The sequence below is a fragment of the Centruroides vittatus genome, unplaced genomic scaffold (genome assembly GCF_030686945.1).
Source record: "Centruroides vittatus isolate TY-2023 unplaced genomic scaffold, ASM3068694v2 contig_983, whole genome shotgun sequence".
In the NCBI taxonomy this organism is placed as follows: Eukaryota; Metazoa; Arthropoda; class Arachnida; order Scorpiones; family Buthidae; genus Centruroides; species Centruroides vittatus.
The window spans coordinates 35263-60017 of NW_027122654.1; the positions used below are offsets into that span (position 1 = coordinate 35263).

The following is a 24755-nucleotide window of genomic DNA, read 5'->3' on the forward strand; positions in this document are numbered from 1 at the left end:
CCATCTAGTGTGTCACCCGGAACCTTCTATATAACTTCAACTATTGGAGACCAGACTCTTTACAACCCTCTCCTGACCTCATAGAAAAAACCCAAGAGAAGGTCCAAATAAAAAGGTGGCGATGACAAACCCAGGCAGTCGTCATCTAATCGTTCAAATCGTGTTCCTATCTGATAGGAAAAATTCATCGCGAAATCTCCGTAAAACTCAACCGTATTCCAGTTACCCACCTAGTGAGCCGTTGGATATTTCTCTGTGGACTATCCTGTGGACTACTCCATCGGACTATTAATCGGACTCGTCTGCCATACCTCCAATCAAGAAATCCAGTCTCTCCCCGTCAAATCTCTTAATCAGGCGATTCGTTTGTAAACTCTCTCTCGGAATGGTCTCGCTCACCGGTCTCGCTAAGACCATTGGAAACGGTCACCATGTTTAATACCACCTTTTGTATTTACTTTTGTTATTGATAATATTAAATCATTATTACTAGTTAAAAGGGATCCCGAGTGAATCACTTTCTCGTTTCTCTCTTCTCACCTCTACTCCGAATTTAACCGCTTACCCGCGACCGCTCGCGTGACGTAATAACTCGCCGTCTCGGTTTCCGGGTCATCGGAGACTCGGTGGTGTCACATCCTAACGTGGTGTCAACGAGACACCGATCCTAAAGTCACATTTAGTGCTATATTTATTATCTTTTGCAGATTTTAATTATATTAGCTAAAATGTAAACTGATATTTTAAGCTAACTTTTACAATAATTCCAATAGTTTTGAAAGTAATTTGATCTATTTTTAGAATGTGATAGAACTTTAGTGAATAAATTCTAGAGCAAATATCAGCTTTTCATGTTAGGCAATTAATCTAAAATCCATTAATAATGGTGATGTCCATATCGCGAAACACATTTCTGGCATTTTAATAAAGGATTTCGATTGCGTATTTGGGTCTCTTAGCGTTCATATTTATTGTTTAGAGCCGTCTATTAATTACGTGTACAATTTTTCAGCCGCTTCAAACCTTCTTCCTTCCTGTCGTGTACAATGATGTACTTTTCGCAACTCCCTTCCTTCCTTCCTTAAACTGTACACAGAGTGATTGCAATTATAGAACATTTTACATTATAGTAAATTATGCTTAATTATATAAAGTTTGACGATCAAATTCACATCGAAGCAACATTGCATTATAATACTTTCAAGGTATTCAGTAATCTATCATGTCTGATCCACTTCATTACAACATACCTCATAAATATATTCAACTTCTAACCGATATAAGACGAAAGAATAATCCTAAACATGTAAATATCGATTAAAATTAATTAAACTGCTCTACGAAAATGGAAAAAATTACAACTTCTTCAAGTAATGCTGGAATCAATTAAAATTCCATATACTGTATTATCAACTAAAAGCTACAAATATTTTAGGAAGAGCGACATTTTCACAGCTAAATAATGCTAACAATTTACAGTATTTGATACGTCATCTTACTTTATCCTATAATTAGTAAGCATTTTCCTGTAATTATTTTCAATAGAACGCATTAAACTTTCGGTGTCTTGTAGTCGCTTATAACTTGAGCACTTCTATTCTACGTAATAAAGTCAAGTTTAAATATGAAAATCATTTTAAAAGCCTTTCGAAACGATAATAAAGTCAATAATTAATAATTATTAAAACTTGTCCGAGCGAAATACTTTTAAAGTATATTTAAAACTCTGAGAAATAAGCTGGTTATTTCAATCAAGTATTCTTCCTCAGCAAATATGTAATAAAAATGGATATTGAAACTTACAATGGATGTCCCGTATGTTTGATGTACGCGAGTTTACAATCTTGCAAAGTTTTTGGAATTAATATTGTAGCGGATTGCAGATGTTTCAATGATTTTTATGGCCTGGAGAAAGAAAAGAAGAAAATTTCATTCCGTTTCTACCATGTCTACACGAATCTAATCGAAGTAGTTTGGTGTTTGGCTATCTTTAGATTCACTCTGGATATCTTCGAGACTGACGTAATTTGCAGCGATTGGTTGCTGCTATTCGGAGAAAACTTAATACTGAAATACATATTCTTCTTGTTCTTTCTGCACGCTGCTATTCAATTTAGCCTTTGTAAGAGAAAAAAACTCAATTTCTGTTACAAGGAGAGTAGTTACAACAATGAAATTAATTTATCAAAAACTCTTGAAATTATATCAATTGTTGCATTTTTTGTTTTAGCCTGTATGTTCTTTTTATTTATTACTATTGCAGACGTTTTCCTATTTCCTGTATTCAAAATTAGCGAATCAGACTCGGTTGCATTATTATGCACGGTATTAAGCTTGTGGGAAGCAATTGAAGGTGTAGTCATAGTTGCATTACTAATGGTTCAAATGTATTTGATCGGTACAATCCTTTATTACAGATTGGATTACTTGACAGGAATTGTTAGAGATGCAATTAAAAATTCTAGAAATAAAAAGTTTTTACTGGATGAAATAATAGTCAAGCATACAGAAATTTTGGACTGTTTTGATCAGATGAACGACACATGGGAATATGTTCTGCTATTTTTATACGCAATATTTATTTACCTACCATCTTTTTTTATGTATAGTATTTTATTTACGAACATGAAGATGAAAATTTTAGTCGCAGTGTTATGTTGGTTTTCCTTTTTAAATTTCATCGTGATTTGCTTTCTTTCTTCTCGACTGATAGCCAAGGTGAGTCATATTTGATATTTATTTTAATATTTATTTATTTTAATTTTGACTACTGATTTACTCTATTGTATCCTTTGTAAAGAGAATTTTGTAATAGTCAAAATGCAGCATGAAGCATGGCGTGTTTCTATCAGATGAAACTGACGTACAGGATGTCAATATATGATCTACTTGTGTTTATTAACATATCAACATACGGTACATTGTCTACGTTATTCATATTATTTGGGATTAATATTTGTAATTCTGTATGTCTTTCGTACATGACTACGTTCTGATTATTAAAACATAATTAGAGATTTAAATGACAATTAGCAAACCAAATTTCCAGATCATTCAGTAACTTATTTAACAGTTTTATTTGTACTGCTATCATATAAATCTTCGTTTAGAATATATTTATCTAATTATTGAAATGAATAGTATAAGCAATGAATTGATAATATATTTATATTATAAATTCATTTCCTTATACTAATTAATAAGGACATTACTTTTACTTTTCGGAGTTATAACAGACGGGAAAGTAAAAGTAATGCTCTTTACCTTCCGAGATTTCTGCAAATCTTCACATATTGAGCCTCTCTAACAATGCCGTCTTCAAAGCAGGGCCTGCGGGGCCCTGCTCAGGGCCCCCAGGCCGTAGGGGCTCCCTAATCCGAAAGTAATAAAATTACAAATAAAAAATAGGTTAATTGAAATAAACAAATTATTAAAAATCTCAAATACTTTATTTCTCTTATACATAGTTAAAAATGATCTTAAAACTACGCAAACTTACAATTTTTTTTTTTTTTTTTTTTTTTTTGATTTTTTGCTGCAGTGAAATTTATAATTAATTTATCGAAATTTACTTTATTAATTATATCCGATTCTATATTCGTAATAGAAAGATGATTTAATCTCGATTGAGACATCGTATTACGATGATCATTTTTTATAAATTTCCAATAGAAAATGAATGTTTACCACAACAATTTGTAATCACTAAAGCTAAAAATATTCTAAGACTGATCTCTATACTAGGAAATGTACACGATAGCAAATCCTGCTTTATTAAAAAATACATATCTGAGATCGGCATATGTTTGTTATTCTTATAGTAAGAAAACTTAAAAAAAATTTTGATACTTCTTTTTCACCACACCTCGACCGAAAACGGTACTTTCTTTCTTAAGCGCAGAAAGAAAATTCTACTTCCTGGACGAGGGAGGTGAAAAATCGTATATACTCCACGGGAGGAAACGAAACAATGCATTCCTAGATCTGTAATATACTATTGTTTCTGTTTTCTTAAGGGGGCCCCATCTTGGTCCTGGCCCAGGGCCCCTTACGTTCTAAAAATGGCACTGCCCTCTAAACCGAAAATAGTCAAAAAACAGGAAAATATTCCGGGTATGTGTGTGTGTGAGTGTTTGGCGTCTATTTTGATTAATATTTTAGAACGGAGAAAACATACGAAGTTTGTCATGGAAAGCAATGAATTAATTGACAATTAATTGAATCAATTATGGAAGGCATATAGCAATTTGTATATAAGGGGCATTAATGCTATTAAATTTTGAAGTACGAACTCAAGGAATAGAGAGCTACAGGGGTGTCATGTGTCAGATCTCGAGAAACCTTTTGATTTCGATTATACTAAATTTTCTCGAGGGAAATATTGTACACAAGTTAGCTTTCTGCGTATTTAATCTAAGTAGGGTTCAGTTCCTCTTAGAAAGAAAAATGAAGCTGAAAAATTTGCTACATATTTTTTTGGTTAACTTTCAAACATTAGAAGTAGAAATAGAAAGAGGAATTAAGAAATTAAAATAAACAGTGAACATACACATTGACGCAAAAAATAATAATCAAAACTATTGACTGTAGTATTATCGGAAGAAAATACTCGAATTGTCCCGACAATTAAAACATAAATTTACAGGGTTGTGTAATTAAAGCTACTTTTAAATAAGTTTTATATTATTAATTATTATAACAAGGTAAAAAATGCTCAATTTTGAGGATTTAGATGAGTGTTTAAAAATTTTGTAAATGCCAATGAAGAGGAAAATTTTCACTAATAAGTCCAACCGCACTCGAGATACGACACATCCCACCCATTTGACTTGTAACCAGCAAAACATAATACTGTACCATCGATGTTTCATGTATAGAAATAACACTGCCAGTTCCAAAAGTGATTCTTTATACAATCCTGAAATATAATGCAAAATAGATGCCGACACACAGAGACTTTAGAAAGGATTTTTTTATACATTTTTTCGCTCCAGGTGTGCTAAATCTCCGGAAAAGGTCAAAATTTAGCCTATCACCATGCTAACCCTGTTATATTCTATAACATCAACGAAAGTAAATAGAACAAAGTATAAAATGTTGCATGTAGTAATGGAATTCTTCCATGTAATTAACTGTAAAACATTCTGATATTTTAAAGCGATTAATTACAGTCGTCATCAATATCATCTCAATAAATTAATTAAAACCAATAATCTTATGTGATGATTTCATTTAAATCAATCGTATGTTTTAATTTATAGCTTTATGGAAATTTTATAGAAGTAAACATGGCCTCTTCTGCATACAGAACTTTACCGGATAAATTAAAGGTGATAAATGATTAAATTTTTTTTTCCTGAAAATAATATCTTCAAACTTTTAACTTTTTAATTGCATTATTAAATTAATTTTCATTTTTAGCTGTTAAACTTTATGAAAAGATTCGGAAAGCGCCCAATTGGGTTATACGTAGGAGGGTTCTTTTACGTTAAGAAGCATTTTGTCATAAGAGTAAGTTTTTAAATTTTTATCCAATTTAAATAAGAAAAATGAAATTCTTAAACGTCATTAACTCCGTAACCTTATAAGTAAATTACAAAGAAATGATCATTTATCGTAGAAACTACTCAAAGCAAATTACTGTAAATATGCTTTGTATGTTTAATTTAATGACGTAAGACAAAGTTTGATAGGAATTATATAAACTGGATAATTTATTATATTTTGAATTTATTTGAAATTTTTATTATCAGGTAATAAGTGCATTTTATTCGATGTCATCCGCTATTCTTAAACTAGGAACTACTTCAGCATCGACTACGAGGTGCAATATACAAACTAACAATACTTTCAGCAATACATATTTATTAAAAAACATATTTAACAGATAATGGAAAATTACGAAAATAATTTTATAAAAATGGATAAAAAATCACGAATACTTTTTATTTTAATGTACAGATATCTTTAATAACGTTTCATATATATATATTTCAAAAATGAATATTTGCATTTAAAGGAATTTTTGCTTGAAGAATAATTCCAAAAAATATTTATTAAACTATAAAAGTTGCATCGTGAAATGTAAAAGTTGCTACGAAACGCTAAAAGAAATGCAGACATAATGCAGGTAAAAAGCAACAAATATATCAAAATTTTCCATTTCTAAAAGGTACATATAATATATTAAATACTTTTAAAAGAAACGTAATGGATTTTTAGTTCTAGATAATAAAAAATATTACAAAATTTTATGGTGACGGGTAAGTTAATTTAAAAAATAATGATGATAAAAAATATTGATATAAAAGAGGTGAAGTCAGTAATTAGGTATCATTCACTTTGTTTATCAAATCTTGTAAACATGCTCCATAAAAGTTTGTTAATTGAATCATGCACGAGTCGTTGTTTAAAATTTATTTATTGATTCAAGAATACAACTGGCTTCCAAATGTAAAAAAAAAAAAAAATTACGATCGTTAATTAATCATTGTTTTGGGAATTTCGACTCAGCTTCGTTGCTTATTGAGTGAAAAAGCAACAACAGAAGTATTGTTTTTGAGAGTCGACACTAAAGATATTTCAGAGGAGGTTCTCAGAATTTTCAAGTACACTAAAAATAAATTTGTAATATATCACCAAAAATAAAATATACGAGTTTCATCAGCTCAACGGTTTATAGCATTCTTTAGTTCAACGTACTATACATCATTAGGAATTCTTTGTTTAGAAAATATAATTTCGTTCGACGTCATCGTGTCTCTATTTCGGGGAAGATTCAACGCAAATATCAAACACTTCAGCATAACTTCCGAGAACAATAACAAAAACTTCGCTCAATATTCAGCAAGAATGCTCAAACTATGGCTCCCGGCCCAAACGTGGCCCGCGAACGTATTTGACATATTACTTGAAAGAAACAATAGAATGAATAAGGTAACTTATAGAACTAGACGTACTTGCATATATGTGAAATATCAAAAATATATGAGCCCTGCCTACTTATTCAGTTATGTTAAATTTGAGTCACCAAGCGAAAATTTGGGCATCACTGTTTTACATTGCTTAACTTACTTTTAACGTAAGGAATCATATTACAATAATGAATTGTGATTTTAGGTAAACATACGATATATTAAATTATGCTTAATGATATGAAGTATGACAAAGAAACCGAAGCAATGTTATAGTTTAATCTATCTATCTATCTATTATATTTATCTTTCATCTTCACTTTAACATATTTTTAAGTTGTAATCAATATAACATTACAGATCAGAATAACAAACTACCTGAAACATGAAAATATCGATTAAAATTCATTAATCTATTCTAAGAGTATGGGAAACTTTCCAACTTCATTTGAATGCCGCAACAAATTGAAATTTAATATTTTATGGACTAAAAGTATTTAATGTTTTTAAAGAGCGATAGTTTCGAAATTAAATAATGTATACAATTTACAGCGCTTAATAATCTTACTTCATCCATGAATTAGTACTTGCCGGTAGTTTTTTTTTTTGTAAGCAAAATCAGACATTATCTACTAATGCAGCCGTATTCAACGCTATGTGGAAAAGTATTTAGCAGTACAAATGCAACAAATCTGGTATCAGCACATACAAAAGATATTTTCGTAAAAATGAATTAGTTACAAAACACACTAAAGCACTTTTGGCTCTGCAAGCAATAAGCATTTTACTTGTACGGGACATTCATGCTACACCACACTCGAAATGTCCACCAGTGGCCGAGTGGATGAAATCACTGAACACTGATAGTTGGGCGTGGGTTCGCGCCTCGCCATCGGGCTGGCCACATGGAATTTTCCGGATTATCTTTACGTTTATAACACCTAAACAGTACGATTTGTCCATAGAAGTCCTCTCGGGAGGCATATCTCTCGGCAGAGCACTCACGTATAGCGTGGCAGTAACTAAATCAACCAAATCACATTCGCAATTGAAGAAATATTTTGCTCAATGTGTCCCCATTCTGAAGAAGTAAAACCTGAAGGCGAGGAACAGTGATCTTAATTGATTTTCCCTGATGCTTCCCACATGCAATGTGAAAGTCTTTCATTGCAGCCAATGTGATTTCTGTGTGATTTACACAGTTTAAGTGTTCCCCATAAATGAAATTGTTTTCCCCCCTCACTTGCAGACACAACAATAGCATAATAGCGAGTTTTATTAATAAGTTTTCTTACGGATTTAACTTCTGCTTGTCCTGAAATGTTACCAATTCACAAATTTCATTGCATTTCGACTGCTCTCTAGATACCGTTGAATAAGATATTGTGTGATTAAAAAGTTATTGCACGATTAATTATAACGTGGGATAAAAGTTTTTCCCGATTTACGGTATTTCCGTCTTCTCACGGGTCCGATAAATAAAGAACGTGTAAACATAAAGTTAAACTGTCCACGATCGTTCAAAATCGTCAACACTACCCAGTTGTTGACGCATGGTAGTTAAAACAATTCCACGACGAAAAAAGACAACATAGAGAAACGAGACCGAATTTTCACACCTGACGAGGATACGTAACGGCCGCATACCCGATCTTTGAAGCGGACATCCCCAGAAGAAAGAGCCCTAGACTACGGTTTGTCTCGCCATACTTCCAGCGGACCCACAACTAAGTACGGACACTCTCCCAGAGCGATCGTTCACCGAGAAGTGTTTGTTACATTGTGACTAGCAACCAGAAATTATCGTCCAGATAGTCTCTTCGTTCCCCCGAATGTTTGCCACCCTGACTTCTGAAACAACTATAAAGAGATACACGGTCGTCTTGCCGACATCGTATGAACGGATCACGAAACATCGACGTATTGTACTTAGAATTGTACTTACAATTGTAAACTCTCTACCTTAAAAGTAGATAGTAACTCGGAAACTGTATCCCTAGGACTGCGTGGCCGAGCATACGTTTATTAGCTGTTTTTGTAATCCGTTTTATTTTTATATTAAAATTGTTGTTTTGTTAAAATTGGCGTCGATTCAGTTATTAGTGGAAACACGGACCCCTATCGACTTACCCGCCTCACTCCCCACTCGACAAATTGCCCCACTCGACTATTTAAAGCCATCCAGTGACCATTGAGCGTGACTTACCGTTCTGACGTCAGGAAAGGGTTTAGAGCAGTGGTTCTTAACCTGGGTTCGACCGAACCCCTGGGGTTCGGCGAGTCAGTCTCAGGGATTCGGCGGAGGTCAACCACCTGACGTCATCGTGACGTAGAAACCGTATTGGTTTCGAAAACTAATGCTACATAACGTGTGTTCTATTGGGAAACTAACTTCTCTTACTCTCTAACTGAAACGAAGTGAAGAGGTCCCAATCGAATACACGTATAAACGACCTGCAAGACGGTCAAGCACACACCCGACTCATACGTTCGTGATGACACGCCCCACTCGGCTATCATTGGCTGCGGGTGATCACGCAACATCGCTTGGCCTTTCTATGCTGCAGGAAATTTGGTGCGCCCAGTATTCAAATTGTGACTGTCGTGATTGTACGTCGTGTGATTTCTTTTTTAATATTTTAATCCCTTCATACTATGTCGAGCAAAAAAAAAAGTGGTCGGACGAATATGTACAGTACAATATGGATTTACATGTATAACGAAACGTGATGGGAGTCAGCGTCCTTGTTGCATGATTTGCAATGCCAAGTTGAGCAATTCTAGTCTAGCACCGGCAAAACTAAGAGAACACTTCTTTAATCTGCATGGAAATTACAAAAATACAACACTCGCTGAATTCAAGGTGAAGAGGGCCAGATTTGATGAAAAGGGTAGTCTGCCTGTCCTCGGCTTTGTACCCATCGATAAACCGATCCTTACAGCATCGTACGAAGTCGCTTACCTTATCGCAAAGCAGGGCAAACCACACAATATTGGTGAAAAACTCATAAAACCAGCCGTGTTGAAGATGGCGAATATCATGCTGGGAAAAGCGGCTGAAGTTAAATTATCCCAAATTCCTCTTTCAAATGACACCATCAGTGACAGAATAAACGACATGAGCAAAGATATCTTGGTCCAAGTAGTTGCAGATCTGATTTCAAGCCCGGCAAAATTCAGCCTTCAACTCGACGAAACTACAGACGTTTCCAATCTAAGTCAGCTTGCAGTATTTGTGCGCTATGTGAAAGACGACGTTATAAAGGAAGATTTTTTATTATGTAAGCCTCTTACAACAACAACTAAGGCAGCCGATGTAAAGAAACTTGTGGATGACTTCTTCAAAGAAAATAATCTTTCGTGGGATATGGTTTCTGCGTTTAAAAACAATAATCTTTAAAAAATTGTAAATTTTTTAAAAATAAACGAGTTTTAAAAAACAACTCTTTTTTATCCGATTTCGAAATGAGCGAAGAACTGAGATGGACACCTTAAAAATTAACAAATATTTCTTACTTTATTGTTCATTATCCATACGTTATTATCCAAATTATCCAAAATAATAACGATAATTTAATATATATGCAATATCCGATAATAATGGATAATTTGGATAATAACGTATGGATAATGAACAATAAAGTAAGAAATATTTGTTAATTTTTAAGGTGTCCATCTCAGTTCTTCGCTCATTTCGAAATCGGATAAAAAAAGAGTTGTTTTTTAAAACTCGTTTATTTTTAAAAAATTTACAATTTTTTAAAGATTATTGTTTTTAACGTATACAATAACCGATCCCATTGCTTGATATTTGTTTATTATTTAATAGGTTTCTGCAGTTTGTTCGGACGGAGCCCCAGCCATGCTGGGAAGAAAGTCTGGTTTTGGTGCGCTAGTGAAAGCCGATGCACCACACATCGTCGTTACACGTTGTATTCTACACAGGCATGCGTTGGCAACAAAAACCATGCCTCCAAAACTGGCAGAAGTCTTAAAAATTGTAGTGGAATGCGTGAACTATGTGCGAAATAGTGCTCTGAGGCACCGCATCTTCAAGGAGTTGTGTAAAGAAATGGGGTCTGAATTCGAGGTACTTCTGTACCATTCAAACGTTCGGTGGTTATCCCGGGGACAGGTTCTGAATCGTGTTTTTGCCCTACGTGAGGAATTAGCCCTGTTTTTGCAAGAGCACCAACATGGTCATGCAGATTGCTTCAAAAATTCTGAATTTATTCTCATGCTTGCGTACATGGCTGATATCTTCGCAGCTCTCAATCATCTGAATCAACAGATGCAGGGCGGTGGTGTCAACATCATCGAAGCGGAAGAAGCCCTGAAGGCGTTTCAAAAAAAGCTACCGTTGTGGAAACGACGAATAGAAAACGGTAACTTTGCAAACTTTACCCTGCTAGACGAATGTGTAAATAAGAATTATGATGTGCCTGGAATCGGAGATATTTCTGTATCGGGGGAACTGAAGCACGCAATTTCCATGCACTTAGACGAGCTTGCAAAGTCTCTTGAAGGGTACTTCCCTTCAAGAGAGTTATATCCAGCATGGGTGAGGCAGCCGTTTACGTTTGATGTTGAGAAAACAGATGTCAATGATACATACCTGGATGAAATCATTGAAATTCAGCAGAGCCAGGTTCAACAGCAACTCTTCAAAACAACAACGCTCTCATCGTTTTGGTGCCACCAAATAGTAACGTACTCTGCTATTGCGAAGAAAGCTCTGGAGATTTTGATACCGTTTGTGACAACATATCTTTGCGAGCAATCCTTTTCGAGGATGCTGGACATTAAAACGAAGAAAAGGAACAGACATAGTTGCGAAAATGACATGCGAGTGGCACTTTCCAAGGTAAAGCCTCGCATTTCCGAACTGGTGTCTAAAAGGCAACAGCAGCAGTCACACTGATTTTAAATTTTGTTCTTTGTTCTTAATGTTTTGTTCTTTGTTCGTAATGTTCTGTTCTATAATGGTTTTGTTTATTTTGTGGACCAATAAAATATATACGTATGTTTTGAATTTGAAAAATTATATTTTATTTTTCCAATTAAAAGGGGTTCGGTGAATGCTCATATGAAACTGATGGAGTTCGGTACCTCCAGCAAGGTTAAGAACCATTGGTGTAGAGCTTTAGTCTCTAACCTCCGGTTTCTCACAATACATATGATTTCCTGGAGTTTTGGAATTTAGGAAATAATTTTTATTATTTTTTTCCTTCGCTTGTTATTAACCAAAAAAAATTATATATTTATTACAAAATATATATATGTTGCATTAAATACATTATAACAAAATTTTTTATTACTGATAAAGCATATACGTATATAGAATATTCTGTTTTGGTTGCTTCTACAGACCATCAAATACTTGCAACGTATTCGGAAATAATATCGCAGAGTTCATCCGGTTGGTCCATGTGAATCCAATTGCTGCAATTTTCTATGCATTTAAAAGATGCATTGGGAAAATGTTTCTTCAAACTTCCGTATTCATCCGTTCTGAAAATTCGACAAAAATTAATCATTCTAATTGTTAAATTCGAGAAATACAAAGGAGTTAAAAGTTAATAAGAGAGATGAAATCAGGGCGGGGTAAGGTTTCCAGGTTTCGTGATACTCTATATTTTCCTCAGATTCCGAGTTACACAAGAATAATTTGAAGCAGATCAATCAGAAAACAAAGAACAGGAAGAGAAACATTTTATATCTTATATAAAACCGACGAGGGCCGTATAGTCAGTCTCTGTCCAACAGACTGAGCAATTCTGACCTTAGGTAGTGATTCCGAGGTACTGTACCTTCTAGTCTAACTGTTCCGAGGAATACCTAGCTTAAGGATCTGACCGAACCATCTAGACCAACCGTTCCCACGAAACCATCAATATCGGTTCAATAGCTCCAGTTTCAGCCGCTTAACTGCATCATTAGCGAGATTGAGGCCGAAGTTTTAAACGCGAAAACGTGTACGTCGGACGTTCAGCGCCGCTTTAGTGTTAGCCTAGAAGTTTGACAATGGCGTTTGGAATGTCGAGCATGATTCCACTCACTTTCCAAAGGCCATTGTCAAACTTCTAGGCTTACACTAAAGCGGCGCTGAACGTCCGACGTACACGTTTTCGCGTTTAAAACTTCGGCATCAACCTCGCTATTCACCTTTAGAATAGACAAATGGCAACTCGCATGCAAACGATTGATAGTGTTGCCAGATTAAAATTAAAGCGATCCTATATTATACCAAATATGAAGTCGAGCGTGTCCGAAAATAGTAGGGAAAAATAAGAGTGCCAAATCCGAAATCATCGTGTTATAATTGGTTAGGAACACGTTCACTTTCAGGAATAAAGTTGCTCTTCTTTTGTATTGTTGGCTTTCTTAAATATAGATTTAAAACAAAAATTCTAGTAAATATTTTGAGAAAATATAATTTTACTAAATTAATAAAATAATGTTAAAATTAAAATTATGCTGTATATAAAAAAAACTCATTACCAAAACAAATTAAGCTGATAATATTGTTAATGCCGAATATAAATATTTTTTACTATCGACTGAGCTAAATGAAGAGAAACTCGGCCTGTATATAATTAAATACTGAAGACATTTTCATAATATTCTTTAATAAATATTCTTCGTGTTTATTAATAAAAAACATGATATATTCAAAATATAACACTGATTTACAATAATCTGGTTATTTGCAGTTATTAAAAAAAGCTTTTCTAACTGAATGTGTAATGAGCAAAGATTAAAAATTAATAAATAAAATCACAACAGAACCCCGATTATCCGAGCTCCGATTAACCGAGGTTCCGTACTTTCCCAGGCGAATCTCTAAGTGGATTCGCAACTTTTCTTACATTGTAATTCTTAAAACAAAGTCTAAATCGGTAACACACACTACAAAATGGTTTGTTTCTATCGACCTGTATAATTTAACTACAATTTGAAACAAACCATTAAATATTAAGATGTAACCATAATAATACTCAGTTTTCTTCTTAAAACTATTGTACTTATCAGCTGAATAATAAATGGCGCAGAAATATACTGTATGTATTCACATATGATTAAATTTACTAATGTACAATACCATAAAGGTACAAATACCATATAAATCTTTTATGTTCGTAATTTTTAATCCCAAGTGGAACGTTTTATCCGCGTTTTCGATTAACCGAGTAACACAGTCCACATTACCTCGGATAGTCGGGGCTCTACTGTATTTAAAAATGACTTAGTCATCTTTCGTCTTTCTTCTGCATTAATTGTATTATTATTATAATTCTTCCTTTTACTTTCATGTTAGAAAAAATTATTTTTGTCTTATTAAATTACTTAAAAGTGATACGAAATAAATATAATATTAATCAAATTAAATGCAATTACTTATTATTCGTGGTTATACTAGAATGAATTAATTATTGTTACATCAGTAAAACAAGAATACTTACGAGATTGATTCAGAGGTAGAGGTGTGAATCACTAAAGTTCTACCGGGATAAACGCCGTGTAAAGGATAGATGTTTTCAAAAATTTTATCCTGCACTACACCCATTTCTATCGCCTTCAAGTTTACTTTCCAGTTTATCCCAAAAGTATCTTCTCGTAGATTCGACAGGATTATATCACGAAGTGCCGGAATCTAAAATTAGAAAACGAGAGAAACTTCCATAGGGTTTCAAACTTTCTAACTTGTTAAATTGATTTATAAATAAGCATTTTCACAAAATATTTTCTTAAATTTCTAAAAGATACTTGTGATAGTTCATGAACATGTAAGATTATTACGTTATAGTCAACCTTACCCGTTTTCTCAGAATGCAAGAATTGGGTCCCCCTGTTTCCAGACTAATTAGAGAATTTTTAGATGGGTCTAAAAATATGTTCGATTTCCCGCAAAAACGAAAAAAACTGCATCTGCGTCTGTAAATCTTGCACGTCGCTTTTTCTTAACACTCCCATTGTACGTAACACTTCCATTGTTGACACTTCCATTGTTACTTAACACTTCCATTGTTGATGGAAGTGTTAAGCCTTAATCCTGTCCCTCTCCCCCGTGGGGAGGAATTTCGAAAAATGCCTTCTTAGTGTGCGTTCTCGTGACGTACCCTAACTGTGTACCAAATTTCAACTGTCAACTCCTAACCGTTTGGGCTCTGCGCTGATTATTATTATTATTATGTTGGGTTTAGTGGGTTATACTCGGTTGGCACGGTGGCTGTCTACTATGACGAACCAGAGACAAGACATAGCAACCAAAACAAAAATTAAGTAAGCGTATCAGTGTCTGTATTCAGGAATTTCCTAACAATATGGCATGTATTTAATATAGTGGCCTTCTGTAGTGTGATGTATGTATTTCTATTCAATTGTAATGTTCCCAGGCTTTTGTGTAGTGTGTGTGGTATCATACCTGTAGAGGAGAGAACAACAGCTATGATTAGCGCCCTGTCCATCCTCCACAGATGCCTTATTTCCTGGGCAAGTCCTGTATACTTGCTGATTTTTTCAGTGAATGTATTTTGTATATTGCGAGTGTTTGGAATGGATATGTCTATAATGTATGTGATTTTATTGTGTTTGTCAATGAATGATATCTGGTCTGTTGTGGTAAATTGTTTTATTTGTGATTATGGCTTTGTCGTAGTACATTTTGTGCGTGTTGTTTTCCAATACTGTCAAATAATAATTTGTGTTTCTTTGCAAGTTCTTGGTGTATTATTATTATTATTATTATTATCAACTCGTCTCGATTATATATATAGATTAATGCGATTTTTAAGTGTGGACTTTCACAAAATATGTTCTTAAAGTTTCATAAGAGTCGTGTGATAGTTTATAAAGATGTAAAAATATATACATATAGACTATAACACGTTCGTCGAGAAGGGAGAGCTAGGGAATTTTTCCAAGATCCCTAACTCCCACCTCTCGATTTAAGAACCTGTGCTGGTTCCTATTTCTGTAAGGCTTGCCGACTGTGTGCGATTGTCGATACGGTCGCGGGATCGAGACAATCGTGTATGGGCGTGAAATACTCACTGAGACAGGCTTACCTTCATTTTACCGTTTAATTAATTATAAAAGGTTTTTACAAAAGTTTCTAATTCTCTGTTGACACAATTCTCAAGGAGAGAGTGCAGTATATATTCCGTAGAGTTTCTTCTCCGGTCCCTCGTTTACGGCTTCAGCATCGACGGCCCCAGGGCTCACTGTACAGACTTGAACAGAATAGTCTTTGTAGTAAAGATGCATTTTGAAGGGCGCGAACAACTCCAGGAGAGCGAACATATCTCGTAGATAGATCAAAGGATTAACAACGGATTTGCATGACAAAAGAAATTTTTGAAGCAAAGAACGTCGTGTCCTTAAAATACGCGTTTTTATAGTGTCAAGGAGGCCTATCGAGTAGGGACAAGATAATTCAAGTTTTCACTCGTGAAAAGACGTTTTCCGGAAAAGGTCGGTTAGCGAGTCGTCCTGGACAAGTTGAGACAGGTATGCGAACAGGTAGTTGGCATACCTGTCTCAACTTGAGGACCCATCGAGCTCTGGATTGATTGGCCAACGGATCTAAAAACTAGATATAAGGCAACGGGAAGGTTGGAACCAGCAGAAACAAGCCTGGCCTAAGACTGTTGCGAGAAGCAAGCAAGAATTATTGCTGTACATGTTGTAAATAGTTGTCAAATAAAGGGATTTAAACTGACTTCAAAGAATCTTAAGGGGTTCTTTCTGACGGATCACAGATCCGGAAATCGGAAGATACGATTTGAAATTTACTTATAGGTTGTTCTCCTCGATCTAGCGTTCAGATTACTCTTCCCTCGTCTCCCGATGACAATTCGAAACCTTTCGGGACGCGGGAGAGGTCATTTTCGAGACTTAACCCAATTTTCGCTCATCTAAAATTCCTGCGATCTATGATATTCTCCTCGCAATTCAAACCTTTTGATTTCCGTTTTTGATAGAAAGAACTTTTATTGTTTAAGATACAGTTTAAGTCTTACTCTGTTTTAATTTTGAAAGGTGAGAGCTTAACTGTCGCGCCGATTTTCATCATTTATAACATATAATTTCGATTTTCGTCCGGGACCTCACATTTCCATACGTTAATGTTAAAAAAATACAACTTATAAAATTGTCTTTCATTAATAAAGAAACATTCTACGTAATTTTTTTTTGTTTAGGAAAAGGAACCCGATAAAGGATAAGAGGACACGTTCGACCCCGCTCCATAGACTGCCCTTTCTTATTAATAAATGTGCATCGAGTATAATCTGTAAATCTTATCATTTATTGATATAATTTGATTTTTTTTAAAGAAAAATTCGCATTATCGAAGGATATCTTACAAAATTAACCTTACCTCTATTTTATCTTGAAGATATTCTTCAAATATCTCTCTAGCCTTTCTGAAAGAATTAGTTTTACGAACGAAAAGCATAACGTGAATCATATGTTGTACAGCACGTTCAAGTTCATTAATATAGTTTTCTGAACATCTCAATGGAGATGCCTCAATCAGTACCAATTGTTTAATTAGTTGAGGCTAAACATAAAATACGAAAATTATGAAATTCCAATTAGTGAAAAGTCGAAGCAATATTTGCTGTACGAAAATTTAGAATAAAACTCCACATTAGTGCTGAATACCTACAGATACTCAACTGATTATTGCATCATTAGTTAAACAATATTTAAAATTATAACATTGTTTAATATTAAAATACTAATTTCCCACCATGCATCAATTACTTTACGGTAAATTAATATTAGACAATTATAACAGACATTTGTACGCACTCTCATGAAAGCTAAATCAATAGCTGCCGTTCCTCCAAAACTGTGCCCAATTAAGATAACTTGTTTGCCAATTTTCTGCAGCAAATTATTTAAATCTTCGATATTATCGTCGTGGTTAATCGTCAACGTCTTCAAGCTATCTCCATGATTACGCAAGTCAACAGCATAGACCTACATATAAATTATGATTTAATTAGTCTCTCAAAATCTTCATAAAACGTAACGTTTTTCATATAAATAATAATACTTTAATGTAACAAATTAAATTTGTATACAAAAAATTAAAGTTGAAATCTCAGAAAGAGCGAACTGAACAGAAATGGGAACAATGGTTATTTTTTGTAACTTTTTTAATGCCATCTTGGTAAATATGCAGCTCTTTGTTTTATCTGGTGAACATTATAATTTATCTATTTAATCTAATTTAAAACGATAATCGTAATTACATCGTAAAATATAATTTCCAGTCTTCAGAATACTTACTTTGTAATGTACAAATCATAAATTACTCTAAAATAGTTGTAATGTATGTAGATTTTACAACTATTATTATATATATTATGTACCGGTACTGTACATTATATTATATATGCGGTATATACATATACAGTCGACTCCGCATAAGTCGACACTCCAAGGGGAAGAGGAAATGTGTCGAGTTATCCAATGTGACAACTAAAGCCAAGTCGGAAAAAAATCACAAAACTACAATTAGGAAAATACAGTAATGCGTTATACAGTAGTATAGGTTTATAATACATTGTGTCCTTCATTTACAATTACTCTGTAGATGAAAAACTGAAAATTTCGTTTAGTGTTGTTTGTTTTGAGTACTTAACTGTCTCAACTTTGCAGCTCTTCAACGATCATGAACGCCTTGAAAACATCATCTTCGCAACTGTCAACTGTTGGCATGTAACATCTAAGGATTCTTAATGCCTCTAGGGTGAAAAAATGCAAACTTGGATTCTGGTGTGACGTTTATGTAGATTGTATATTTTCTTTTTGTTTATCTGTTATTATTTTATACATAAAAATACATAAAATGTTAAGGCATTTTTTTCAGGAGGGGGGAGTCGATTTAATAAATAAATTGACTCCCCCTCCTGAAAAAAATGAGTTCGCACCAAACGTGCGGAGTGAATTAATTTTTTCAGGAGGGGGTGACGACTTATCAGTGTGTGGAACAGCAAAAGTATGTCGACTTATCCAGTAGTGACGAGTTAAACGGTGTCGAGTAAACCGGAGTTTTTTAACATTAATGCCTATGTAAGTCGGCCGGGACCACAGAAAACTGACTACTTAACCGATAGTGTCGAGTTATCCGGGTGACGACTTATGCGGAGTCGACTGTATATAAAGTACAGTACAGTACATATAAATATAGGTATGCACATTTATATATAAACATGTAAATTTAAGTGAAAACTCCATATTACTTATTGTGGCATTGTGCTGCAATTTTTAATATTTTAAACAAAAATTTTGAATTAAAATCACTTGACTTCCAGTTCGGACCGGAAGTTCGTTTATAGTTAATCGGGGTCTCGGCTCGTAAGCTTCCCATGCCTAGTGTCGATTTTCGTTAATCACGAGAACGGAGTTCTCGTGATTAACGAAGAACAGATAGACTGACGAACGACAGTGTGAATATATAGGTCTACAATTTAAAAATTGCAGCCGAATGATATACAAGTTGCTTAAATTATATAAATAAGTACAAAGTACCTTAGTAGATAACGTATTTGCCAGAGAGGTAGCAATTCCTTTCCAATTTTCTTTATTGTCGAGTAAACCGTGAAAAATCACAATTGGTGTGCTAAGAGAACTTCCATTGTTATCTTCGTCACCGTACAAAGTATAAGCCAAACCTTCTGATTCTTCTCTAAAAAAAGTAAAAGTAAATTTATACATAAAGATTTTTTAGATGATTTTAAGTAAAAAGAGAAACGAAATTTACCGTCCGAAATCTTCCATCTTAACTAAGACAATACTGACAGAAACTGGGAAAGTATCTTTGGTAATGATTAATAATGATGACGCTTATTAATTATAATGTACGCTTATATAAAAATTACGTTTGTCGTTGATAAGCATTTCCTGCTGTTGCAGATAAATCGAAAATTTATTGAAAATCGAAATATTTCTTAAAACTCTTGTTCAAATTTCGACCATTTATTCAAACAACTTTTATTAAAAGCCCATATTTTTAATTTATTTAATAAAAAAATTGCCAGGACAAAAAATTTTAAAATTTGCAAAATTTAAGAAAATTCTTAAAAAGGACAATAGAAAAATGTGTCTTCTCATCTGTCCTTTCACACGCATATGAGCAAAATAACAGCTATACGGCGGAATAGACCTTCTGGCCCATCAGTGGCCGAGCGGTTCCGTTCCCTGATAACTACGAGTTCAGTTGTAGGTTTGCGCCGCACTCGGACAGGCTGGCCAAGTGAAAATTTCCGGTTTTTCTCCACGTCTGTAACGCGTAAATACGGGCCAGTTCCCCATAAAGGCATTTACCTGCGACATTTTCCCGCGCTCAGGTATGGCCTAGCAGACACGTAAGCGTCGGTCCTGTTCATCGGACGCATGCTTCCATCATCATTTCGTCGGCATCATAGCCTCAGGTGCTATGAACAGAGAACAAATAGAATAGTCGCCCTTTCATCTGAGGCTACTCAAATGAAAGGTCTATTCCGCCGTAGAACTGTTACTTTGCTCATGTGCGTGTGAAAGGACAAGTGAGAAGACACATTTTTCTATTGTTTTTTTTTAAGAATTTTCTTAAATGTTGTAAATTTAATTAATTTATTAAATGTCTATAAGAATAGAAGCATTCTTTGTAGATAGATAGCTTATAAATGACTAAAAAATATGAAGTAATTTATACAAAAACGTGTCAATTCTTCACCAAAAGAAAACTGTCGAAAAATTTAAGCATTTATATACACTGCTGTTTGTGGACATTGCAACACCGTAAAAGAATCATGATAGTAGCTTAAAACTTCCAGGATATGTAAATAATCAGGATATAGTTTGCAGATGGTAAAAACTGTAGAGTGATGCACATGTTTTAGGCTCAGTGGTGCCTTCTTAGCTGTCAAGTTTGGGATATAAATACAGGGCTGCTTACTTCTGTATTTATATACCAACCTCTTAAGTTGTAAAGGCAGAAGTCATATCCTTTCTTCAGAACACTCCTGGTGATATATTCCATCCGGACATATGCCCTACTACACATTGCCAGAAATGTTTATGACCTCTTCCAGGCACGGCAGATGCCGCTTTTTTCCTAGCCTGCCCGTTCGCCAGACACGTCTTCTATTGAATATGTCTGCGATATGGTCACTCGGTAGCTGATCCATCAAAGTCCTCCAGCGGTTAGTACCAATGAACTATGGATACGCATACAAGTCGACTGGCAAGCAATTTCTCAGGACACCATTCAAAGCTTTTCAAAATTTATTGCCACGACGTGTAGCAGGTGTTATTAAAGTTCGCTTAGTCTTTACAAGATACTGATTTTATCAAGTAATAATTGTCGTATTGTTATGATAATTTAATTACTTATGTATTCATATGAGTAATGTGTTGTATGAATGTCATTCTAATAGAAAAATTCCTTCACAGAGTTGCTATTTTCAGAAACTGCAGTGTAGGCTAATATTTATATATTTAAATGATGTATAATAACATTTATATAGTGTAAAATTTACATCATTAAACTTAAATGATAGCATATATATATATCCACAACAACGTGTGGCCGGGTCAGCTAGTATATATATACAAACAAGTATACAAACAAGCAATTTTTTATTATGATATCGCTACAATGTCGGGCTGCAATTTTTAATAATCATATTTTTAATTTATTTAATTAAAAATATATGCTTTTCACCTGAAATTAGTAATGTCTTTTTTCTTGTACATCATACTTTACGGCTATCAAAAGTCGTGCGGGCCATCTATCTAACTCTTTCGGAGTAAATTTTTAATGGAAATAACGTGACTTCCGGTTTATAGTGGAAGTTCGTATATAGGTCATCGAGGCCTTTTGCCCCTAATGTATTCATATCTGTTCTTTTATTTCATTTATCTAACTTCGTTCTCGAGATTAAGGAAGGACAGGCAAATGGACGGATGTCAGTGGGAATTTATAGGTCTACAATTTTTTCAAATTGCTGCCCAATAACCTCCAAACAACGATAACTTTTATGTTCTCGTCAGTGTCCGTTGTTGAAAAATTTGACTATATATATAAATTTTGTCTGTATAATTTTTTAAACAATGAAACCTCTATTAAATACTCAAAAACATTTTGAAGCTAAACTTAATATTTTTTATGCCAGTTTTTAAAATTGCCAGGAAAAAATATTTTAAAGAAAAATAAACTAAACTTCTTAAAGTATTTACAAAAATAAATCTTCAACGCTCTGTAATTTTATGACACGGAAAAAGTTACGAGTTGTATCATACCAGGAAATTTGTGTATAAAAAGAAAGGACGAATAAAGGTTCTTCTTCAAAATATAATATTAAAATGAAAATAATGGCAAAGAAAGTGTAAAAATCAGAATTATATCATTAATAATAATTATTATTATGAGTATATTAATATTTATCAGACACTTAATTGTTATAATAAATATAATCATTAATAAATTCATGATATGTTCTAAAGCAATTTTCTTGGATATTAATGTTTAAACATTAATATTAGCAAAAGATGGAGGAAATACAAACTTTGTTAATAATGAGCGATACCTGCAAAACACGGGAAGTAAATTTAATGACATTTTTCTTTTCTAATAAAATATATATATTAAATACATCAATAACACTGCGAAAAGGAAATCAAATAAAATTATAATTTAAGATTATAAAAAATAATTATAGTTTAATTTTATAATTTTATCAAAATACATTTTGCTTTTAAAATACGTTGAAGAAACAGAGAACAATAACTGGAAAACAGAGTAAAACGAAACGTCGATATTGCGCGATCATTTCACTTCACAAATCAATTTTTCATACTATTCTATTTCAGACTACCAACGTCAAATTCATTCCAAAAAAAGTACACCACTAATACAGCCATTAGATAAAAATTTGTCGAAATATCTTAAATTTACTATTAAAATGTTTCTCATTTAAACGCAACTACAATTTCTAGACATGGAAGTTCTCGCCCGAAAATTTTGTTAGAATGTTTTCATTAATTTATAATAAACTTTGCTTATCTTTGGTAATGCATTGAAATATGAAAATATGAGTAATTAATTAAGAAGAGCGTCTTGGAAATATGTAGCTATATTGATAACAATATTGTAATTGAATCGAAGGTGAAGACATTTATTTTACTCATTAAATCAGAAATGTTCTGTTTCGAATTTGTGAAAATTTGGGATTTATTGTTTGCTCATTTCGTTCGCTTCCATTCTGCTATGTACTGTACATTTCTTTGGTAATTTTGAAACCTCTGTCAATGATTTCCATTATCATTTTGACCAATAACATCCTGTAAAACATACCCACTCCCTGAGTATTTTACCCTAAATTTAGTCATCTCTACGTATTTTCTTGAGAATAATTTTAATATCATTTTTTCCTTGTCGAATGAACTATATTTTATAGATGGTAAGGGTACGACGTCCCGAAATACCCAGTTGTAAGCATAATACCAATCATTGTTCAAAGTAACGCTAGGTCAGTACGGCACAATGTGATGTAGTGGCATCGTAGCATAAAAATTACCAACTGGAAATTTTAGATGTTATGTTGTATTACTTTGTATTTTGCTTCAAATATAAAATATTATATATTTCAAGCTGTGAACCTCCCGTGTTATCCGTACTCTCTGCTTGCCTTCTCGCCACTACTATATTCTTTTCGTTGGCACTTTCCCTTCTTCCAAGAACTGTCATGTTCCTGCTTTTTTTTTACCTCTGTATTCTCTCCATTCTGTCAAAGCTCACGTTCTCTTTTTCGTTGCCTATGTCCTTGCTCTCCAGTAGCGCATAATGCAAGAACTTGACAGATTGAAAGAACAGGTGAACATTCCATCTATGGGAAGATTTTAAACAATTTTTAAACCCCTTTTCATGACAGTATATTGAATGTTTACCCCGGGTGGTATAACTTTAAACTGCTCCAGGAATTACCAACAACTGGCATCTCCTTCTCCATTTCCATCGAAATTATCTGTTTCACGAAGTAAATAATATATTCAAGTAAATACAGTAAAATTTTACTTTTTAAGTACAGTACATTATTTCTTTATTACTGCTGTGTAGCAGATATTACAGTTCAGTCAGTCGTAGGTTCGCGCCGCGCTCGGACGGGCTGGCCACGTGGAGTTTTCCGGTTTTTCTCCACGTCTGTAACGCGTAAATACTGGCCAGTTTCCTATAAAGACTTCCCATAAAAGGCATTTCCCCGCGCTCAGGTTTGGCCAAGCAGACACGAAAGCGTCGGTCCGTTTCATCGGACGCATGCGTCCATCATCGTTTCTTTGGAGTTATAGCCTCAGGTGATGTATACTCCATATGAACAGAGAACAATAGAATAGTCGATCTTTCTCCACCGTAGAACTGTTATTTTGCTTATGTGCGTGTGAAAGGACAAGTGAAAAGACACATTCTTCTATTGTCTTTTTTAAGAATTTTCTTAAATTTTGTAAATTTAAAAGTTTTTTGACCTGGCAATTTTTTATTAAATAAATTAAAAATATGAATTTTTAACAAAAGTTGTTTGAATAAATGTTCGAAATTTGAACAAGAATTTTAAGAAATATTTCGATTTTCAATAAATTTTCTTTCCAATAAGCACATTCGCTATCTCACATCCTTAAACTTTAATGGAATTTTTTGAAAGATTCGGCGTTTCTGCTCGTTGACTATTAGCGAAATTGAGGCCGAAGTTTTCAACACGAAAACGTGTACGTCGGACGTTCGGCGCCGCTTTCCTGTAAGCATAGAAGTTTGACAATGGTGTTTGGAAAGTCAGTGAAATCATTCTC

At 33.8% G+C, this 24755-nt stretch overlaps 4 protein-coding genes across 6 annotated transcripts; 3 read left to right on the forward strand and 1 right to left on the reverse strand.

Annotated features, from left to right (window-relative positions):
- Positions 1 to 2274: 2274 nt before the first annotated feature.
- Positions 2275 to 5891, forward strand: LOC136985955 (uncharacterized). Its single transcript, XM_067283375.1, has 4 exons — positions 2275 to 2718; positions 5281 to 5330; positions 5422 to 5511; positions 5754 to 5891. The coding sequence occupies exons 1-4, from the start codon at positions 2655 to 2657 to the stop codon at positions 5889 to 5891; spliced, it is 342 nt and encodes a 113-aa protein (XP_067139476.1). The 5' UTR covers positions 2275 to 2654.
- A 3775-nt stretch (positions 5892 to 9666) lies between these two features.
- LOC136985956 (protein FAM200C-like) lies at positions 9667 to 10314 on the forward strand. Its single transcript, XM_067283376.1, has one exon. It carries the CDS (start codon positions 9667 to 9669, stop codon positions 10312 to 10314), a length of 648 nt encoding a protein of 215 aa, XP_067139477.1.
- Positions 10315 to 10776: 462 nt separating this feature from the next.
- On the forward strand, positions 10777 to 11835 carry LOC136985957 (protein FAM200C-like). Its single transcript, XM_067283378.1, has one exon. It carries the CDS (start codon positions 10777 to 10779, stop codon positions 11833 to 11835), a length of 1059 nt encoding a protein of 352 aa, XP_067139479.1.
- Positions 11836 to 12245: 410 nt separating this feature from the next.
- On the reverse strand, positions 12246 to 19730 carry LOC136985935 (sn-1-specific diacylglycerol lipase ABHD11-like). Of its 3 annotated transcripts, XM_067283341.1 has the most exons (4): positions 19693 to 19730; positions 19461 to 19617; positions 14378 to 14568; positions 12246 to 12425 (listed from the first exon to the last, which is right to left on the reverse strand). In XM_067283341.1, exons 1-4 carry the CDS (start codon positions 19707 to 19709, stop codon positions 12287 to 12289), a joined length of 504 nt encoding a protein of 167 aa, XP_067139442.1. In that variant the 5' UTR covers positions 19710 to 19730; the 3' UTR covers positions 12246 to 12286. The 3 variants fall into 3 exon arrangements, with proteins under 3 accessions (XP_067139442.1, XP_067139441.1, XP_067139443.1); XM_067283340.1 differs by lacking the exon at positions 19693 to 19730 and having other exon boundaries at positions 19461 to 19650; XM_067283342.1 differs by lacking the exons at positions 19461 to 19617; positions 19693 to 19730 and adding an exon at positions 17296 to 17383.
- Positions 19731 to 24755: the final 5025 nt, after the last annotated feature.